General features: G+C 42.2%; 2 protein-coding genes across 6 annotated transcripts in view; one reads left to right on the forward strand and one right to left on the reverse strand.

Moving 5' to 3' along the window:
• SRPX (sushi repeat containing protein X-linked) overlaps positions 1–6,321 on the forward strand; it is a 31,133-nt gene extending 24,812 nt beyond the window's left edge. For all 3 annotated transcript variants that reach the window (XM_083439138.1, XM_083439139.1, XM_083439140.1), the window contains 4 exons: positions 1,572–1,751; positions 3,765–3,898; positions 4,087–4,208; positions 5,804–6,321. In XM_083439138.1, the coding sequence (XP_083295264.1) occupies positions 1,572–1,751; positions 3,765–3,898; positions 4,087–4,208; positions 5,804–5,984 (617 nt within the window). In that variant the 3' untranslated portion in view covers positions 5,985–6,321. The remainder of the gene's footprint in view (positions 1–1,571; positions 1,752–3,764; positions 3,899–4,086; positions 4,209–5,803) is intronic.
• A 2,539-nt stretch (positions 6,322–8,860) lies between these two features.
• The window catches only part of SYTL5 (synaptotagmin like 5), a 65,210-nt gene continuing 51,953 nt past the window's right edge, over positions 8,861–22,117 (reverse strand). For 2 of the 3 annotated variants that reach the window (XM_083439135.1, XM_083439136.1), the window contains 8 exons: positions 21,830–21,895; positions 20,203–20,381; positions 18,862–18,964; positions 17,697–17,858; positions 16,645–16,753; positions 15,444–15,579; positions 13,789–13,997; positions 8,861–13,132 (listed from right to left, as the gene is read on the reverse strand). In XM_083439135.1, the coding sequence (XP_083295261.1) occupies positions 12,990–13,132; positions 13,789–13,997; positions 15,444–15,579; positions 16,645–16,753; positions 17,697–17,858; positions 18,862–18,964; positions 20,203–20,381; positions 21,830–21,895 (1,107 nt within the window). In that variant the 3' untranslated portion in view covers positions 8,861–12,989. The remainder of the gene's footprint in view (positions 13,133–13,788; positions 13,998–15,443; positions 15,580–16,644; positions 16,754–17,696; positions 17,859–18,861; positions 18,965–20,202; positions 20,382–21,829; positions 21,896–22,117) is intronic. The other variant, XM_083439137.1, reaches the window with a different exon arrangement.

Raw genomic sequence — 22,117 nt, forward strand, 5'->3', positions numbered from 1 at the left:
TGCTTTTGCAGTTTCTCTGATGGTATTCGGTGCATGTGATCTTCCTTAACCAGGTGGGTACAAGATGTAGCGAATGCCAGAAGGTTGTGGCATCAGTCCATTATACTTCCTGATGTGGGAATATATGTAAAATCATATGCCTCTATTCAGTTTTCCTAAGCTAGGGATCTGCAAACTTGCCCCCACTTTGTATTTATTTATTTTTAGATGCCAAGTGAAAACTGCTCCCTTTTTGGGGGACAGGCTTTTGGAGGCTGATAGGTGAAATAATTTCTGAGTTTTGATTGTTTTAATCTTTATTATGTGTTATATTTTGTGGTGCCTTAATTAGGTGTAAATCACCCTGTGACCATTTTGGTGAAGGGCATAATGGAAATATCTTAATAAGTACAGTGGTACCTCGGGTTAAGAACTTAATTTGTTCTGGAGGGCTGTTCTTAACTGAGGTACCACTTTAGCTAATGGGGCCTCCTGCTGCTGCCATGCTGCCGGAGCACAATTTCTGTTCTCATCCTGAAGCAAAGTTCTTAACCTAAGGTACTAATTCTGGGTTAGCGGAGTCTGTAACCTGAAGCGTCTGTAACCTGAGGTACCACTGTAATTAAAACTATGTTCCACAGTTTTTGAAGATAGCTAGGCGAAAGGTGCCAAAAAGAGCCCTTGTGAATGGTTCCATCTTCACCAGTTTGAGTTCTACCAGGGTATGTCGCTGATAAGAGCGGCTACGAATAATTAGTGGAATGCCCTTGGTTTTAGTGTTGGAGGAAGCACTTCTTAAGAAATGGCTTATACATATAGAATAGCCTGTCTGAGAGTTAGATGTTCAAGCTTAGTGACTGATGTGCAACTGGAATTGTGCACACTTTGTTACTGCTGCCATCACCCTTCACCAAATAGGGCATTTTGCAAAAATAAATAAATTCCAATACTGTTGTTAAACTCATAACATTAAAACCACAGAATCAACCAATAACAAAATTAGCACCACAAAAGTACTGGGCTGTTTGGCACATAGCAATGCCTTCTGCAGAGTCTGGTTATGCAACAGCCCCTGTTTGGGCAGTGGAACAGAGCAGCTCCATTGCTATGTATACTTTGCTCCACTTGCTATGTATACTTTGGAAAAACAGGCAGAGAGCCAGGCCCACAGTTCTAGCTGTTGTGCCACTAAATAGCTCTTGGGGGAAGTCTTGTGCCACTGGAGGAAATTGGTAATACAGAGGTTATATTAGAAGCTATGGTGCCTGCATATTGCAGCAATTAGCATTATTCCGTGCATTAGCAATAGACTGTGCTAGCTCTAAACTTTGCCGTGTTGATGTAGCATAAGCTCAGGGCTATTAACAATATAAGGAATATCTGGCTATACTATGCATCAGTTAATATATGTGAATGACACACCTGTGTGTGTTAATGAATCTATATGTCAAACTGATTATAAAATCAAAAGGTGCTGATGTCTCTTGAAGGCTAAAAAAACCAAAACCCATGCAATTGCATTTTCATTTCATAGAAGTGATGTATTAGGAGAGAAAATGAATCACTGAGTGCTACTCATTTTGTGTTTACAGTCAGACGTTGCGGGAAACTGAATGCTCCAGAAAACGGCTACATAAAATGTTCTGGTGATGGGGATAATTATGGCGCAACCTGTGAATTTTCCTGCATCGGTGGATACGAATTGCAGGGAAGTCCAGCACGAGTTTGTCAGTACAATTTAGGCTGGTCAGGAACAGAGCCAACCTGTACACGTACGTGATGAATCATTCCAGTAAAAGAGCAGCACATGGGGTGGCAGGATTGTGTGTATTGTGGGAAGACTTGCTTAGCACAAACACTGTAATTGTTCCACATGCTTCAGCACTTACAATTGTTCACTGGGTTTTGGCTAGCAAGCTGTTCATGCAGGGTTAAGCAAATGAGATGTTGCTAATGAATAATGATCTCTGTGTTATAAAACTTACCTTTCTATTGAAGAGGACATGAGATACCAATCTGTGGCTAAGCCTAAATGCGGCATTTTATTATGTTAATGCCAATACATTTCTCACTTTTTCCAGAGGTGTTCAGTCACCCTGATCCACAGAAGCTTGTGGGAAGTTGCACAAATGCAGTGAGGCTTTTATGTTATTTCCTAATCACCAGTTATATATTCCCCATTACAAGCTGTTTTAAAAACTCATATTCATGTTTAGAAACAGCTTGCAATGTAGCATTAGCAGGCAAGGGTGCTGGGGAGCTCTGCCTGAATGTGTAAAAGAAGCAGCTTTACTTAACACACACATTAAAGAGCTGTCTGTGCTACATCCATTATATACGGATTTCCTTTCTCTGGCTTGAGATTTCTTTGCATCTCTCTCCTGTTCTCATTCTATTGATCTCTTTCTCTTTCTTGATAGGAATTGATTACCAAACATCCGCCCACATTCTCCTGCCAACTCAAAACATGTGCAGATTTTGCAAAGTAGATACCACTTAGCATCTGGAAGAAGCAGTAATTTGTTGCAGGTTGTGAGTGAAAAGATTTAAGTGTGATTCTTTTCCTGTATTCTGGCTGCTAGATCCAAGATACTTGGCAAGATATGCATGCAGAGCACTTAAGTATTATGAACATCTGTATCATTAATGGCTAGCAGACTTCCTAAGAGCTGTGTGTAGCAGGGAGGAGCCCAAGCCAGGCACCAGGTTTAACCCTCAGCATGGCTAGCTAAAATATCTTAAAGGATAGGAAAAATCTTGCCTCAGATTCTGGAGAGGTGGTACCAGAAAGAGTAGAGAAACCTTTGATGAGCCAATGGTCGTAACTCAGTAAAGGTATTCTCATAAGTTTAGAATGTGATGCACCAATATGCCAGTATAATGTCATAATATTTGGCATAACTTAATGTTGTGTGCAGAGGTAGCATTGCGTCCAATCCCTAAAATGTGTCCCAGTAATCACAGGCATTGGCTGGGTGATTGTGCATGAAACAGGCTTCAAGGACCCCACTCACTCTGTGAGCCTGTGTGGTGTCAGGTCAAGACTTCTCTTGATTGAATGCTTGCCTTATTTGAATCTCTTGAAGCCTTCTAGCTTCTGTTGGATGTGGCCTTCTAGCTTCTGTTGGATCATAATTCTCATTATCCCTGATTTCCTGGCTAAGTCTGATAGACACTGGAGTCCTACAACATATGGAAGTTCACAGTTTGCCTGCCCATGTCAAAGTTTGCCTCATGAACTAATGACACAAATAGGTGGGGGATTAGTTATTCAGAGTGAGTGCTTGTAATGTACATGCCACCACAAGCCCATTTTCAATAATCACCATGACATGTTTACATGCTAGTTTGAATGCTGGAAAAAATAACATCTCTGCAACACAAGTATCTGCAGCAGAATTTGTCCAGATCCTCTACCAGAAATGAACAACAACTGTGCATTTCCTGAATTTATGCAAATTTCTGATAATCCAGAAAAGATCTGAGGCTATAACCCTTCAGAGCTTTATTTGGGAGTGAATTCAGTTGAAACCAGAGGGATTTGCTTATGTTTAAAATGCATAGGCTCAGGTTGCACATCTTGCTTTTGAGTTTTCTGTTGCTGTTAAGAATTGAGCTACCATTTAAAACCTTGGTGTTGAGTTGAGAACATTCTTGATTCTTTCAATCTGCTCTGTCCCCTTTTGGCTTCCATGACCAAATCAGTTGCCATTATCTCCAGCTGCTTAAGGTTGAAAACAGGTCTGTTATGATGATCATCATTGTCTTCTTGCTTGTAATTTCAGCCATGAACATTAATGTTGGTGTGAGGACCGCAGCAGCCCTCCTGGACCAGTTTTATGAGAAACGGAGGCTGCTCATTATATCCACTCCGACTGCAGCCAATTACTTCTATAGATTGCAATTGGGAATGCTGCAGGTGAGGCACAGCTCCACTTTAGCTCCCAAAATAGTGTAGATGAACCGTGTCTTTAGCAGTGCATTAACTTTTATGTCTCGAGAGTCCCTAACATTACAGAACCATAATAATAAGCACACATTGCAGAAACTCCCATTACGATTAATCCACTTGATGTTTATCTCCAATTTTTATCTTGATTACTTTAGCCAGCACTGTGTGGTTTAGATCTCCGGCACGTGACCGTGATTGAGTTGGTTGGAGTCTATCCAGCACAGCTGGGAAGAATAGGCTTGAGACTGATGCCTCCTGCACTGGCTTTGCAACTCAGGTAAATTAAAAACTCTCTTTGTTGATAATAATCCAGAATTGTTCCCCTACCCCAATATTGCCCTTTAATGTCTTGATTGCATTTTTAGAGAAGCACAATATTTATTTAAAATAAAACTGAATGTGAGATTCCCTTGAGCAAACAGCATTCCTGAAAAGAAATTCTGCATGAGTTGAATTCTGCATGAGTTGGAGAATATTTCTCAAGGAGACGTGGTGCAAATTTTATAGTCACCAAGCAGTGTATAGAAAGAATATGCCTGTTCTGATGTTTAATCTTGCAATCTATTTTTCTGAGGCAGAGCTCTGCCTTATACCAATTACTGTGTCCTCCAGCCCACATAAAAGCCTGCCTTTGTAGACTCAAAAGTTATATGATAAACAGCTACATTACCGTACATGCTTCTTCCATGGCAGGTGGAGGTGGAAATGCTGCTCTACTTATTACAGGTCTGGAGTCTACAGAGGATGCGCTTTTCCTATGCTTAGAGCTGTACAAATGGGATGTTCAAATTGCCACTATATCAGGGTGGCAAACCTCTGGCCCTCCGATGTTGCTGGAGTCTAACTCCAGCCATTTGACCATTAACTACAGTGGCAGTTGGACCCAACATCAGGAGCGCCCCAGGTTAGCTACCTCTCCATTGCACAGTAAGGGGATCAGCTGCTTCATTCCACAATTGAGCGTCATAGCTCATATTGATAAACCAGGACATAATTGGTAGGATCATGCTATTGTTGAGTCCAAGCCCTATTTCCACCTATTGCAAGGGGAACCAGTTGTTCTTCTACTTTTCCTCAGCATAGATGTCTTGCACAAGGTCAGTTTGCACTGTGTTTCAGAGTTAGGGTCTTTTCTGCTCATAGAAATGTAGTGGTCCCACTAAGCCTGTACCAGTCATTTGGAAGAGTGGGGAATTGATAGAGTTTTCAGCACTGCATCAGTGGCTGGTGCTGCTTACTGTCAAGGTTGTAAAGAGGAAGTAGGGATGGGCAGGCTGCCCAACACAATGATAAAAAGAGAAGGCATGGTCCTTCTGGAAAAAACACCACCAGTGGACAAAATCTTGAGCAACTTTCATAGATGTAACACGATAACTTGTTCAAGATTGACTGTAGCAGCTTTCATTCCAAGATTGGACAATTGCCTTTTTAATTTATGGTCTAAATTGTATATTGACTGGGGGGCTGTGGCTGAGAGTCCAGTTGTGCATAATCTTTTTTGACTTTAAAAAATATCTGGAAAAAAGGGATTGTTCTTTCTCACACTTCATTGCAATGGATAGTTATGGCCATACATGTCTTCATGGTGCCTGGGGTGCAGGGAACACAACAGGGCAGGTATAAGTCTTTCCAATCAGTTAGGGTTGGACTGATTGGAAGGGTACCTGCTTGTTACGCCCTGCTAGGCCCACGCTGCTTTGCGAAGCAGGGATGTGGGTTTGGACTTTCAAAGCAGCATGGGGCTGGCAGGGGCAGTGTGAGGAGCAAAAGGTGCTCAGGGCAATGGCCTATGCTATGCCTCTGTGACCATACATGTAAATGTAGCTGCTTATTTTAAAAGCAAACCAACTGCTTCTCTCTTCATATTGTCAGGTTGTTGCTTCGCATTCCCCACTATAACTTCAATATGGTGGTGGTTGATAAACATGGTGTGGACAAAGAACGATATCCTTTCCCAGCGACTCCTGCTGAGCTCTTTGCTCTCATTGATACGTTCACTTTGAGAAAAGAAGAAATGAAACTGCAAGCAGAAGCTGGCCAGTCCTGTCCCTGAGTCTGGATTACAGCCATTCGCGTGGCGGTATGTTGCTGCCCTCCCTGCCCCTCCGGTGCTACTACACAAAGCATGGTATTATGGAAGTCACTGATGTACAGATTCTTTTTTAAATGTATGTTTGTGTTTAGCTTTGTGTGTGTTGTGGAGCTTCCTTTATTTAGCATTTTACATAATGCCTCTTCACTATTTCCAGAGATTTCTAAGAAAATCTATAGAAGAGAATGAAAATATCAAATTACCTTGGTTAGGTTTCCAGGAATGCCTTTGAACATTGCTCCCTGTGTAAATGTTTCCTTTTCTTTTTACAGATCTTTAATAAAGATGTTGTTTTGCAGTTTATGGTTTTAATCTTAAGCATTTGGGTATGGAGTAACTACAGACGTGCTAAGGCGTTATATTTAAGATACTCCCAAGGAATGGAGGCAAAGAAATAACTAGAGAATTATGTATTGATTATCAAACTTCATTTGGCAAAATTTATAATTAGAAGCTGCAGCTTCTCTTTTCTGGCTATACTTCATTCTGGGACAGGGCATAAGGTAGGAATTACAGCCTGTGGCTTAGTTTGTTTTTTAATTTACCGAAGTAGTAATGTCGTTAACCATTTATAAATGTTGTTCCCACAACTTTTTGTCTTGCAGATGTTTGGGGACAAATGCTCTGGGGTGAGTGGTGGCTGCTTCACCCAGCGGTATATTGTGGGTGAAACTGCCTCTGCTGAGTCTCTCTGCCAACAGCACCCAGCACATGAAGGAGAGACAAGCTGCAGCAGAGGGACCCTGGAGCAGTGGTGGTTTCACTCAAAATATACCACCACCACATACCACTGAGGGAGGAACAAGCTACATTGGCCAGGGCTAATGTAGCTTGTTTCTCCCTCGGCTGCCTGCACGGGCAGGTGGTTCCTTTAAACTTACCGTATTTTTCGCTCTATAGGACGCACTTTTTCCTCTTCAAAAATGAAGGGGAAATGTGTGTGCGTCCTATGGAGCGAAGACGCTATAGCCCCGCAACCCTCTCCCAGCTGGAGAGGTGACACGCGCCTATGGCAGGAGCCTCTATAGCCGCACGTCACCTCTCCATCCGGGAGAGCGCGCACGGGGCTAAAGAAGCACCCCGCGACCCTCTCCCGGCTGGAGAGATGACACTCGCCTATGGCACGAGCCTCTATAGCCGCACGGCACCTCTCCAGCCGGGAGAGCGCGCACGGTGCTAAAGAAGCACCCCGCGACCCTCTCCCGGCTGGAGAGGTGACGCGCGCCTATGGCAGGAGCCTCTCCGCTGCGCCTTTCCACTGCTCCCTGACCTCCTCTTTGGGGCTGTTGGTGGGCTTCCCCCCACCAGCCCCAAAGAGCAGGTTGAGAGGAACCTGAAGCCTGGAGAGCAAGAGGAGTCGGTGTGCACCGACCCCTCTCGCTCTCCAGGCTTCCAAGGTAGCCGCCTGAACGCACCTTAAACGGCACCTTGTTTTAGAGCAGGAAAACAAGAGGGGGAAAATTCTCCCTCTGCACAAGGCCTCCTGCCGCTTCGCTGAAGGGGCACTGGGCAGAGAGGGGTAGAATTTTTTTTTCTTGTTCTCCCCTCTCTAAAACAAGGTGCCTCCTATTGTCCGGTGCATCCTATGGTGCGAAAAATACGGTATCCGTTTAAGGGGCATGCAGCTCCTGCTGCTCAACAGAGCCCCACTTGGCCTCTGGCTTGCGCCAGATGGAGGCAGGGTCCGTTGCACTTGAGGGAGCCCTGCAGATCTTTGTCTCTCTCCCAGGAGAAAGAGATAGCTTGTCTGCCCCTGACACCGGCAAAGGCGGAGGGAGCCTTGCCCCACAGCTGGTGAGAGTTGAAGGCAGGGTGGGGCTGCCTGCTCTTCAACAGAGACATCAGCCGGGGGGGTGGGGGGGCAGGAGCCCCTTCGCCCCTGGGGTGAAACTGCCTCAGCTCCCATGGTGAGAGCTGCAGCAGTTTCAGCCCACACCTCATGGGCTGGGGCCAATGCAGCTTGTTTCAACATTGCAACGTTTTGCCAGAGTGTGATGTTCGGTCTGGTGATACATTGCAATGTTGAAAAACCTAACACCCATCTTAACAGCCGCCTGGAGACCACCAGCTTGCAGAAGGTTGGCATGAAAAACCAACTTAATATTCTAAAGCTACTAGGTAATCAATGTTAGAGACATTTCATAGTATTTAACAGGGGAGGGTGTATTCCCTTAAACTTTGCTACTCTCACTAGACTTTTCTCCTACAAGGATAATTATATTCTTAAATTTAAATAATCATCAATAAGTAGAGTTGGCTCCAGACATGTTCTTCCACAAATGGGGAAAAACCCCTTCTGTTCATTGGCCTTTGAGCCAATGGCAGGAGGGACACAATTTGCACCAGTTCTATTTCACACCCTTAGCATCCTGTGAGCAGAAAATCACCCACAGGGAGTCTTAAACAATATCCCCTTGGGTTGAATCTAATATATTTTATGAAAACAAATGTAGCTCATCAGCAAAGATTATTTTCTTATCCCATGAGGACCCGTGCAATAACAAGTACCCATCTCTGTTCTATTTTGCAGCATTTTGCAATTTTACTATAGCTGAGGGTTAGAATGACTTATTATAGAGGAGAGAAAACCTGTTGCCAAAGAGGTCAGCAAAGGCAACAATTTCACCTGCCTACGCTGGGAAACAGTGACCTAGAATTGAGGTGGGGAACCTCTGGCCCTCCAGCTATTGCTGGACTAGCTCCTTTCATCCCCAGCCAACATGGCTAATGATCAAAGCCTTGGGGAGGCCTGGGGGTCCTGCCACCAAGAGGGCTACAGGGTCCACATGCTTGAGCTAGAGGAGTCCCTCTTTAAAAATTCAGCTTGTGCACAGATCGGAATTTTAACATGGTGAAATATTTTAATTGCACACAAAAATAAGACCTTTTACACTAACTGCAAATGAAGCCAGTCTTTCCCCCCACAATCCATAAGTCTGTATAAATACATAGGAATGTACACTAAAGCAAGCCTGCATGGGGGGGGGGGTTTCTGGCTGACTTTTGTTAGGTTTTAACATAATACAGTTCATGCGCAACATATTCCAAATGAGACAACAGGAAAAAATACATTAGAAAGACATTGCACACAACAAAGCGTTTTTGCTGATGAAATAATAATAATCTAACTTACATGGATGTTTTTAACACGCTGCCAAAGCCATCTGAAGACTAGCAGGATAAAATTCTGCAGGACAGTAGTTAAAGCAAACAGTTAGCATAATTTATTGCCACAGTTGAGTTGTGCTAGTCAGCCTCTTAAGGTTCAAGCAGGGGAATGAATCAACCCCATTGTCTTCTTAAAAGTTGGAGACTGGTGGTATGAGGTGGTTATTCCATGGTGTGCTAGAGAGAACATTACCTTGTGCCAGTCAGAAGGCAGTATCCCCATGGACTTTTGGTGCAGACCGAACAGCATTGTCTGGTAAAGTTACAGAAGAAAACATCTTCACTTAGAGCAAGGGGTGACCACCATTTGGCACTTCAAAGTCTGTTGGACTCCCATGAGCTGCAGCCAGAATGGGTGATAGAGATGGGGGGGAGCTGGTGTCCAGCAGCATCTGGAAGACCACAGATTAGCAACCCCTGATCCTGATTTTTTTAGAAGATCTACTATTTTGATATCCAAGTATCCACACCATTGCCAGGAAACCCAGTAGGCACATGCGAAACACAGCAGAGTGTGAGACCTGTGTTTAGCAAACAAACTGTGTGTCTCAACTAAAGAGACCTTTTTTTGGGTGGTGTTAAGACAGATGAAATTTGTGAATTTTGGGAGGTTCTCAGATTTGAAAAGTGGAAGTCTGGTCTTTTTTTGTACTTTCTGACTTTGGGTCTTTAAAATGCTATTCACATCTATCTATAAGCTGGGAAATTACAAAACTGGTGTAGTTAAATGCAAAAAAGAGAGAGAAAGAAATTGTAACAATACTGTTATGAGATTCTATGATCTGGTTGCGGGGCAATATGAAGAGACAGGAAAAGTTTGAAAGCTGCCACCATACCTGCTCTACTGAATTCATCTCTACCCTGTGGGATACAAAATGGTTAAATGGAAAACAGATCACCACACTTCATTTTGTCCATTCATGCACCAGCCACAAACCTAGCCTTTTGGGTTGCTGTTGGTATTTACAGTATCCAGTTTCACCTAGTATTGATACCATTTTATGGCAATGACTGCAGTTTTCAAATGGAAAAAGTGATTTTTGAACACAGAAATGGACCTGTTGTGCTTCTTCTGAATCACTGCTGTGCCTCATCTCTTCACCCACTAAGACTTAAATGAGGTCTGATTCACATGCTGCGTTTCAGCCATTTTTAATATATTTTTAAAAATCTTCCTCTGTATGTATACCATGCCACAAAGCCAAAGGATTTTTTTTTTTTAACTTTAGTTACTGAAGTGCAAAAAAGTCTATGCACATCTAGTTGGAGTACAGTACTTCTTTTGGTGCAAAAGCCAGTGTTGGCTTTTTAAAAAAGCAACAACAAATAAGTGGGAGCTTGATTTCGTTAAGAATGTGTAATTGAAAGTCTTGGTAAACAGAAATTTACCATGGGTGTGTCCCCGTAACTCAGTATTTTGAGTATATTGCTCTACATGCAAAAGGTCTCTCACATTTCTAAACGTAATTATTATTGTTTTACTGTGGGAAAGATGGTCCTTCTAAGACCCTGGAGAACTGCTGCTGGGTAAAGTTATCAGCAGAGAGCTAGATGGACCAGTGGTCTGACTCTTAAGAGAGCTTCCTATGTTCATAAATTCCACCAAAGTCAATGACATCCTAACTCTCAGATGACAGGGCTTGCACTTCAGGGCTCAGCTTTCGCTTTAGTGGTACAAATAATGACTTGGGCAGTACATCTGGCAAGAGCCACAGAGACATATGGCCCTCACCCAAGAGCCTATGTTTATTTGAAATGGTTGTGCTGCCATGGACACCACTTGAGAGCCACCCTCCCTGCCAGAAGTATGGTTCACAACTACATTGGTTGCTTCTGTGGCAAAAGCTGACACTGCACCACCAATAACTAATCCAGCAGTCGGGGCCTCCCTACAGTGTGAAGATCCTGTTGCTCACTGCTCTGCTATTTGCTTTAGTGGCACAGCATTCACAGTATCTTCAAAAGAAAGCAAACCAAAGTAGACTACAAGTCAAAGTGCACTTCCAATGGAGTTCTTCAAATTGAATGCTCCTATTCTCCTTCAGCCAAATTAAAATGGAAAAGGCACAGCATTGCACCCTTTGAATTCTTCAGCGCAATGTACTGCCTGAAGCTACACAGCAGGAGCAGTGACTATGTGCCATTTGAGTTCCAGTGACTGAGGAGTTGGGTTCACAGCAGGATTAATGCACCACATCTTTGTACTTAACCAGAGCTTTATGAAAGAAGAAGAAATATATTGTCAAGGCTGTACTTCAAATCTGCTTCACTTCCTACTCTGACTAATGTACTTTAAGGCCTGTATCAGGCATGGCTAACATATGACCTTCCAGATGTTTGGACTTCAATTCCCATCAGCCCCAGCCAGCACGGCCAGTAGTCAGGAATGGCATGAGTTGGGTTACAGCTGACTGGAGGATCTCAGGTTAGCCTAGCCACCCCTGACTTAGATAGAAAACAAATACAATACAATAACAAAAAGCTGAAAGAAGTAGGTATGCACAACTTGAGGAAAGGGATGAGGGTGGTGATGGATATTGATATTACAGTTTTCAAGTGCTTAAAGGGGGTTTGGGGTAAAGGGGAATAATTGATCTTTCAATTCCTTACAACAGGGAACGAGGTTTAAGTTAAATATATTAGCAGCAAACAGCTTAAATCTTAGTGCAGTGCAGTTACTTGGTAGAGGCTATTTTTAAAAAGTTTAGTAGGCACTAACAACCCTGTTTTAGGGCACATATTTGATTATCTGCTTGATAGCTTTCAACTAACTTAGGAATGTTCGTTAATTATTCTGCTCTGAAGGTGTCAAAGTCCTGGGAAGAATTAACTTGGTTATACATAGAAACGTAGGGCGATATCCAGTTTTGCCAACACAATGAGACTTCCTCTCCTCTCCCCCCACCCCCTCAAAATCTACTCTGTAGAATCCTCCAACTCTCAGGAGCAGATTTTTAGGCTGTAGGGGGAGGCAAAGTTACGTTGCGTAGGTGGAGGCCTGCTGCGCTAGCAGAATAGCAGCACTGGATGCAACCCTTAATGGCAACTGCTTCTTCTGTCCAATTGTTATGAGTGTCCTGGTTGGAACATGCCAAACAAATGTCGGGGGGGGGGCACAACTGCTGAGATTTGTGGGGACTCTTGAAATGTTTATGTCAGCAAATTCTCCTGGTCTCTAAACCACCCCCACCCCCAAATAGCCATTCTGCTTCTGAGTGAGGAAGTAGGGATTCCTTAACTGCTTATTACCAAAGCCACTTCTGGGAACCATTCAAGAATATGAATATGCAGAACTTGGAAGGGAAAGTAGATGGAACTAATTATTGTTGCAGCTTGTCTGCAATCTGACACCCATCCCCTTTGCATCTTCCAACCATTACACTTACTTGAAATGGGCTTGGACTGAATTGGCCTAAACAGTATCACAAAGCACTTTTGGGCCTATTTACTAATCACATTTCTCCTGTGAAAACGCAACCATGTCTTGAAATAATAACAATCTACAGGAGCTGCTTGAACTAGGGTTTTGTAGAAAATTTTAAAAGAACTTAATCCATCCACTCAGTCACAGTAGGAAACACAATGATAAGAATCGCAGGAAAGTGCTGAATGCATTTATAATCCGTTTCAAGAGAGTTGAAAGTCCAAGTTGACCAAAAGTCCTTGTTTTCCCTATTTTACATGTGCAAATTACACCAGGAGCTGCTCCATGGCAGGTTGGCTTTCATCATACCACCCTGTAATTAATTGTACAAGCAAAATACCTGGAGTTTTTTCTGTGCCTACGCATAGTCCCTCTCAGAGTCTGCGCTTTCCCATGCTAGATCTCAGCATTAATACACCTTCCACAGAATCCCCAGGACAATCAATCATTCTTTGCCAGAGAAGTTGCTCCTCCCCTTGAGAATCCATCCAGTCAACTTCTTTGCCATTACTGAAACCTGGAAATTGCAAAACATGGCAAAGGTCAGCACATTTGCCACCATTGGAGGAATATATTGATTTTTTTTAAAAAATATGCCCAATGTATTCTGTCCTATAGCCTCTGAAATCTATGTTTCCTTTTCATGTAGGGGAAAAACAAAATCCTAATCTATTAAAGAATGTGGTTAGATTAAGTCTAAAGGAAGAGAAGAGTAAAAACAACAACAACCCCAAACTAGTTACTTTTAAAATAAATTTAATGGATATGAAAATAGAGCAGGTGCATTTTAAGGATGAAGTGCTCCATGTCTTGAATTCCCACTTTTTAAATTAATGGTAAAAACAACAAATGAGCTTTAAACAATGAATGAAATGTGTGCTTCACCTTCACGCCCCAAAGCACTGCAGCATTTAAAAAAATAGTATCAAATTATACTTGGGGCCTGTAATAGAATCAGTAAGCCTGGCGGGATAAAGTCTTTAAGTCCACTTAAAGGTTGGAAGAGAAGGCCAGGCAGAGTTCTTGGGGAGGGGGAAGCTGACACACACTAGAAATGAAAACAACAAAAACCTGTTGATTCCTCCGTGCCCTTTTGACGTCTGTCCAAATAGTTCCCCACCCACCAAAAGGAGGCAAGAGACGTCGCCTGTCTAATCAAATCACTACTCTTACCTCCTCCACGACTCAGGCGAACGCCTCCCAGGAAGATATTACTGGCAAGGGACTCTTTGTCCCAGACAGTGAGTTCTACGCAGACATTCTGTATATCTCTAGGATTCAAGCCACTAAAAGTGAAAGTATGGTTCCAGTGGGGATTCACGGTCTTTTTTATTACTTGGGTTTTGTGCTTAGATGCCTTGTTGTTGTCAGGAAGCAGGTACCTAAGGGAGAAAAAAGAGTTAGACAGCAGTAAGATGTTACGGGTTTGGTTTTCATGACACAAGCAATCTAAATGACAATAGAGAATCACTACAGTGGTACCTCCGGTTACAAACTTAATTTGTTCTGGAGGTTGAACCTGCTCGTAACATGCTTTCGCTAATGGCACTTCTCACTGCTGCGTTGCCAGTGCGCAACTTCCGCTTGCATCCCGGGGTAAAGTTTGCAACCGGGAGCATCTACTTCTGGGTTAGCGGAGCTCATAACCCGAAGCGTTCACAAGGAGGGCAGTATGTAACACGAGGTTCCACTGTAATTTAAATGACCAGGTTTTAATGAGTATATCTTTAGGAGCTGGTTCCTGAGCATTCTTTTTTCCTCCTCCACTCCCATCCTCTTTCCCTTGTGTAGACATGAAGTCAGGACTTAACTTTGGGTAGTAGTCAACTAAGTTCTACTCAGAATTCAGTGGTACCTTGGTTTGCAACTGCTTTGGATTACAACCATTTTGGATTACAACCACATCAAACCCAGAAGTGTGTGTCGCTTTTTTTGGATTACAACCAATTTTTGGGGGGAGGCCCCATTGGTGAAAGCGTGCCTCAGATTACAACCTGTTTTGGTTTACAACCGGACCTCCAGAACGGATTATGGTTGTAAACCAAGGTACCACTGTAGATGCAATGAAATCAATGAATATGATTCAAGTTAGATCCATTAGCTTCAATGGGTCTGCTCAGAATAAAAGTTAGTTAAATACCACCCAGGGTATCTAGCCCAAGTGACAATAAAAAGGAAATTGTGGAATTGCTGAGCTTTTATCAAAAATCTGCAACATTAATAAAACCATACTCATTAGTAGAGGTTTGGAAAGAAGTCAGTGTAACACCCGGGGGATAAAACAGTGGGACATCAGCATCAGTAATTGGTAACTGTACAGGAAGCAGAGGGTAAGAGCAAATGCAGAGTTCTCATATGAAGTAAGCAGTCACAATAATGTTTCCCCAATGTATGATGCGACCACTCAATGATTTCTCTACGTAAAGTATCGAAAAGCAGCAGGAAGGACGTCAAGGAGCAAGACTTGTGTTTAGTGTGGTGCCAGTGTGGTGTAGTGGTTAAGAGCGGTAGTCACGTAATCTGGGTAACCGGGTTCGCGTCTCCGCTCCTCCACATGCAGCTGCTGGGTGACCTTGGGCCAGTCACAGTCTCTCAGCCCCACTCACCTCACAGAGTGTTTGTTGTGGGGGAGGAAGGGAAAGGAGAATGTTAGCCGCTTTGAGACTCCTGAAAGGGAGTGAAAGGCGGGATATCAAATCCAAACTCTTCTTCTTCTTCTTCTTATTCCACACACAGAGAAATTAAAAGTATATTGTTGAATAAAAATGTCAGGTTCTATGCAGAAACATCCAACACCCACAGACATGCTAAGGGGGGGGGGGAAATACCCTTTCACAAACGTGTCAGAAGTGCCTCCTGACTTCACAGCTGTTAAGTTCTTGGCTTCCTTGATGACAACTTCTAATATGCCTCCTGGCGGCAGTTGTGGGTTTGCCTTCTTTTCCTTCTTAGAGTTCTTCTTTCCTATATTAAAAATAAACCAATGGTGTAAAACCTCTTTACCCAGCTTAAAGAGCGTGTGTATAAAAACACACTTCAGTATTTTAGATAACCCACTGCCATCCCAGATTAGAAACTTCACACTTATCCCTATGGCTCACCCAAACAACCATATTAGCCTTCCTAAGCAGAAAATAACTTGCACACCATGCATTCATATTTCTCATCTAAAAGTCATACTTAACTCAATAACTCATCTCTCAGCATTACATACATCAAGACAAATCTTTGTTCATCCTTCCATCTCCTGCATTAGGTCATAAATCTGAATAAAAAAACCTACGGACCCAAACATGCCTAGATAAACCAAGTAGCCATATTTAGCTTCTATTAAAGTAAAATAGAAGATGTCATTGACAAGGTAAATGTGTCTTCAAGTGTGATATCTCACATTTAAAGGATTGATAATAAAGGGATGGACAAAGATAATGAAGAGCACTAGATCTGTGCCCTGGCCAAACTGCATGACAATTAATAGGCCACAAACATTTATGGGGTGGTGGTGAACTGGAGCAAAACCAGGATATAATAATGTGGGTTGCCCCTCTTGACTGCATGAATATAGAAGCAGATCATGTAAAAAAAGAAGAAGAAATGCATATTTTGCCCCTTTATAGAAAAGATGATACCTGTCTCCTACAGATATGTTTAGCATGTGTCTGTAGAAGGTGATACCTGCCTCCTAGCATGTGTCTGTAGTATTCTGTGTACTGTACAATGAAAATGCTAAGCCTCCTTAGCCAAGAAGAGCCAAAAATCAAATTGTAACAAAAGGATGAGGAATTGACAGCTAACAATCAGTTACACTCGTTTAGGAAAGCTGACACATCCTACTTGGTCCCAAAGGTTTATTGTTGGGGCTCAGTACTTCAGAAAATTAAAAACGTGTACCTGGAAATTCCTTCAGAGATTGGTAAGTAATTGAACAGTAGGTAATTCCATATTCTACAGCCTAGCAGTTTTATGTCTGCACAAGATGACAAATTTCAAATCATCCCGAGAACGCTGGATGCTCCCATCTATATTTACCTTGAATTTCTCCTAGGGGAAGTGTTAAATTCCTCTCAGGGGGGATGTACCGTAAGACAACTATCAACTCTCCTTTGTACTGAAGACCTGTATCAGCTACAACTTCCATCTGAAAAGGTGAAGCAAAACAGAAGTAATTGGAATGTTCCTTCCCTGTTTGTGTTACATGCGCGTGGTAAGCAGAAGAAAGTACATGCAAATGGAAGTAATACTTCCTGAACCTAATACAGAGCTGGTCAGATCTAAATAACCAGAGACCCATTAAGATGCTGAGACAAGGACAAATTATTCTGGAAGAGCTGCAGAAAAGGTAGCTCATGAAATCTGTGCTCAAACTTGCAGTGATAGTATGGTTCACATAGCTCCTTGCAACAACTGAAACCTTACTAGATAGGCCAAAAGTTCATCTAAGTTGTCTCTGAATATGGCTAGTTCCACACATGAGAAGTGTGTAAAACTGAACGCTGCAAAGAAAGTTGAGAAGGGGACTTTCCCACAATCTTTCATAATAACAGGGCCTGAGGTCATTCAGTGAAGTTGACTGGTTGAAGATTCAGGACAGACAAAAATGGAGTACTTCTTTACACGCACATAATTAAACTATACCCTTTACTGCTACAGAGTGCAATGGTGGCCTCCAATTTAGCTATCTCAAGAGTTAGCCTTATCTTCCATGTCTATCAATCACTTAGCCATGAAGGCTACATTCCACCTCTAGGGTCAGAGTGCTATTGCATTCATGGTCCTGCTCGTGGGCTTTTTGAGCACATCTGGTTGGCCACTGTAGGCAACAAGGTGCTGGTCTAGAGGGTCCTTTCATCTCACTCAGCAATACTTTCCTTATCTTCTTACAAAGCAGTAAATAAAGAGAATGAGCTTATATTGCAGAGATTTCAGGTCCTTCATTTCCATGGCCTGCTGTTTGCAAGAAATTGGTTTCTACTGAGGAGGTAAGCCCGAACTGTGATTCATAAAGCACCCTTTGTTGCTGCAAACTCATCTACGTGAAACCTAGAAACCATCTTCAGTTTAAGCCAATTGGCATTCCTCACCTTGGGCTGAAGCATGAACCATTCATCAGCTTGATGTTCGAAGTTCCAGGAGTCCAAGGGTATCTCCACTTCTCCTAGAAAGCTGTTATGCCCAAATCTGTCATAATGCCAGACAGAAAGCTGCAAGGTCCGAGTCTCAAGCTGTGTATGGCTGATGACATACTAAAGAGGGACAAGAGGCCAAAAGAAGATTACAGGAGTGTAACAGAAGCCTTAGGAGTTTTAAATTCAGGAAGGTGCCAGCAGTTTATTTCAGCGAAGTGAAAAAAGCCCCTCTGCTAGGGCAGACCAAATCAGAGGAGGTTCTTAATAGGAAGAGATCTATAAAATGCCATTGTTCTCTTACAAGCCTTTTCTTTCTTGCTGCTGCCAGTTTGTATCATTTCTTGTATTATTTCATTATCAAACAGTAACCACCACTGATGGAGCTTCTTAAAATACCCCTTTCAACTCCCCCCCCCCCATATAGCAATGAATGTAAATGCTGGAAACAATTAACCTTTCCCCTTTGCCCACTATTTAAAAAAGGAAGGAGAACTGACAGATACTACAGAACTCTCTAGAAATCTAGTTACTTTAACTTCGGCACTGGCTTCACATTTTCATGGTTTCTTCAGATCATGAAACCAGATTCCGCCCCCCCCCCTTAAAAAAAAGTCTGAAGATATCAGAGGACACCAGGAGACTCTAGGGAGTTATATGATTAGAAAGCAACCAAGAGCAGGCATGATCTAGCCAAAAACAATAAACCAGGAAGAGAAATGTACTTATTCATGAAAGTGTCACAAAGAAATATGCTAGGAAATTGAACTTCTGCTCTTAACTTCCATGCTAGATTTTTTTACTTGGCACTAATCCAAAACACCCATTGCAAATCTTGCAGGGAAAGAATCGAGAAAGCTTGTCCACATTTGACAGTGCAGTCAGACATGTAAAAATACGTCAGTATTATTATTATAAGGTGGTATATAAATAATTTTATAAATAAATACATAAATAAGAAGAGAAATTCCCTTTATATAAGTTCCACTACTCTTCTCACAAAACCCCTATGGGAACTGTTTTAACTCAAAACAAAAACAATTTTCATTGCTACTCAAAATATTCAATCCATCACATGATCATAAAGGGAACATGGAGATTTTCAGTGGCTCTCAGTTCTCACCTTCAGTGTTTCATTGAACTCAGGGTTAGTGCTATTGCTTTTAATTTTTGTCTTCCGTTTGCTTTGACGAGACTTGTCCGGCAATAAGTATGCTTTGACATAGCTGTAGATTGGGAAGTAAATCATTAACAGAATCCAGTAAATGCTATAATGTTACACACACTGACAAGAAACTCTTACAGCATGACTGTAATTCCAAACCACAAACCAAGTTGCTTGTGATGCATGAGAAAGGTCTGTATATTTATTCACCCAGTCATGCATAACAATTTAGGCCTAGCTCTCACTGAGATAGTAAGTCTGTGTTCAGGCAGGAGTACTTCTGACTGAAAGTGATGCCTCACATGACTGAATACTCCTCCCTACTGAAAACAAAATAAATCCTGCATGCATAAAATGAGCATCTCAAGAAGCGTTTTAGACTACTCTGCTCCCTTGTGCTCGCTTCGGCAGCACATATACTAGACTACTCTGCTCCCTGACATGCCAATTTTACATACGGATGGATAAGTGGAATAACAAGCAGCCTCAAGAGTCCATACCTGCAGTCTGAACAGTAGAGCTCAGATACAGTTATATCCCACCCCACTCAGTACCAGTCCTTTTTTTCTTTAAAAAAAATGTTTAGGACTAATCTCATTTTGACTGAAGAAAATCACCAGGAAAGGAAATGAAGCCACCATCAGATTCACAAAATGTTTAGGGATATGCGTACCCCTGTGTCCCCCCCAGAAAAGAGCACTGGTTAGTACTGTGCCCTAAACTCCCAACTGATCTTAAATGTCATGAAAATTGCAAACAACTTCATCCTTTCTTCATATCCTGGCTAACCATAATTTAAATGAACCACAGCTCCCAAAAGTTGATTATTGTAGACAACTGCTAGCTGAAAAGCAGAAGCACATGTTTCTAAACTCCTCATGGATGGAGGGGGGAGTGCATGTACAACATTCACTACGGTTCATTCAGGTAGTGGGAAATTATGGCTTCCCAGTTCATATGAACTCAGCCGGAGCCTTGTCTCATTTTGACTGCAGATTTGAGAATGTTAGACTAGGAAAGACCACTGCTTCTTATCTTCTCCAGTTTGCCGCTCACCCCCCCACCTCTTACATCAGTCTCCCAGTATCAGTATATCAGATGCACTGAGGTTTGGATAAGATAAAAGTGAGACTTCTGCTTTTCTCACCTTCTGCAAAACACTGAGAACCTGTGCAAGACTACTGGGTGCCCTCCTTGCCAGGTGGCCTAAGCGACTGGGTATTATGTTTTCTTACATGCTGTCTCACAAGCAAATATGACTGAATCACAATACTATGTAAAAGGTTCTTCTTTGCTTACGGATCTGTTTTCTGCTTCTTTTCATCTGCTATGGCCAAGTTCCTGCATTTTTTTACCAAGATGTTGAGGGCTCCTGTTTTATAGCTGTAGTTAATTTGGAGACAAATTTCACCACTGATCTTCACGTTGCCATAGTCCCCCGTTTCACTATACACACTTGTCATACTATTGATGCTGGTCTGAAAAAAGAGGTGAGAGAGAAATAGTCCATTAGGCTGAGTCACATCTTTAAAAGCCGTATCTTGAACGGTACTCATTCTGCAAAAATTGCTTCTCTCCTATATTCATGGAAGATCTGACTAAGAAGAACTAGAATAATCAAATTTGGCATCTTACTACAGAGTGACTTACATGATAAACTGCATTGTGCTCTACGTTCATAATGCATTTCAATATAGGAAATATTTTTTTCTTTCCAATATAACTGAGATTGTTGGGAAAACAGCTACTCAAGTGTTATTTGATACATATATAGCCTGTCTTTCCTTCAAGAACCTCAAAGTCGCTTACACAGTTCTTAGAACTGCTCCCTTTTATCCCCCCAACCATAAGGTGAGGTAGGTTAGGCTGAGGTTGTGGCCCAAGGTCACCCTGTGAACTCATGGATGAGTGGAGAGCTCCTTAGTCCTCACTTTACTACACAAGAAGTTCAAAAGTGAATAAAACCAGTGGCCTCAGGGCCAGTTCAGATTTTTATTCCATGCAAATACACCTGACCTGGTGCATGGGATCCTTCTGTGTTGATGCAAATTACTTGGAAGTGCCAGCGCTCACTGAAAAGTGCTGATTCAGCTGTTACCTCACCCGTTTTGCTGCACTCAATAAGGAAAAACCAGCAAGCACATGAATTAGCATTCATGGAGTACTCAGTTGCAGGTCTTCAAGAACTTAGTTTATGTTTGTGATTTGAGCATAACAGGAGACAACAGCCAACTTCTTTCCACTCATATATTAATGCAATATAAAAAGGTAAAAGGTAAAGTACTCCTGGATGGTTAAGTTCAGTCAAAGGCGACTCTGGGGTTGTGCACTCAACTCGCTTTCAGGCCAAGGGAGCCAGCGTTTGTTTGCAGACAGCTTTCTGGGTCATGTGACCAGCATGACTAAACCTCTTCTGGCATAACAGAACACTGTGACAGAAACCAGAGCGCATGGAAATGCCATTTACCTTCCCGCCACAGCGATACCTATTTATCTACTTGCACCAGTATGCTTTCGAACTGCTAGGTTGGTAGTTATATTAATGAAATATGAAAGACTGAGTGCTCACTCTATTTATGAGCAGCAGTTGAAACCTATTGAAAGATTCCCCATTTTAAAGGTGTTTTCCCCCCCAAGTCTATTATTATTTCCGTCCCCCTCCCCCAGTATGCCCCCCTGCCCCCGTCTTAAAATCCACTGAATATAGAAAACAAATATCAATTTTCTTTTTAATGTTATGATGTTATGCGACCAAGCACATCATATGTGAGGGTAAGGGGATTTGTTTCTTTGAATTAATGAGGCAATTTGTATCAATTATCAAAAATATTTTTAGTTATTTAAGCTAACTGTCTGTGAAAATGGAAAGAACAGCACAAAACAAAAAGGAGACTTTTGAGTTTCTCAGGAAAATGAGGGAACTTACAGTGTCACCATCTGCTTCTGGAACATTTAAATAGGTCCATTTCCTGTCAGAACTTGAAGGAGAATTCTTTAAGAGAAAGAAAAAGGGGGAAAGGAGGCAGGGAAAGGGAGAGGAAGGAAAGAAAGAAAGAAAGAAAGAAAGAAAGAAAGAAAGAAAGAAGGAAGGAAGGAAGGAAGGAAGGAAATGTAGAAGGGTGAAGAGCAAAGTGTTCAGTAGCTGCCAGAAGAATTCAGAAATGCAAGGATCATCTTCAGAAAATGAAGACAGAGAAGTCCTATTCCAATATAC

Source organism: Podarcis tiliguerta (assembly GCF_965153285.1).
Source record: "Podarcis tiliguerta genome assembly, chromosome: 4".
Classification (NCBI taxonomy): Eukaryota; Metazoa; Chordata; class Lepidosauria; order Squamata; family Lacertidae; genus Podarcis; species Podarcis tiliguerta.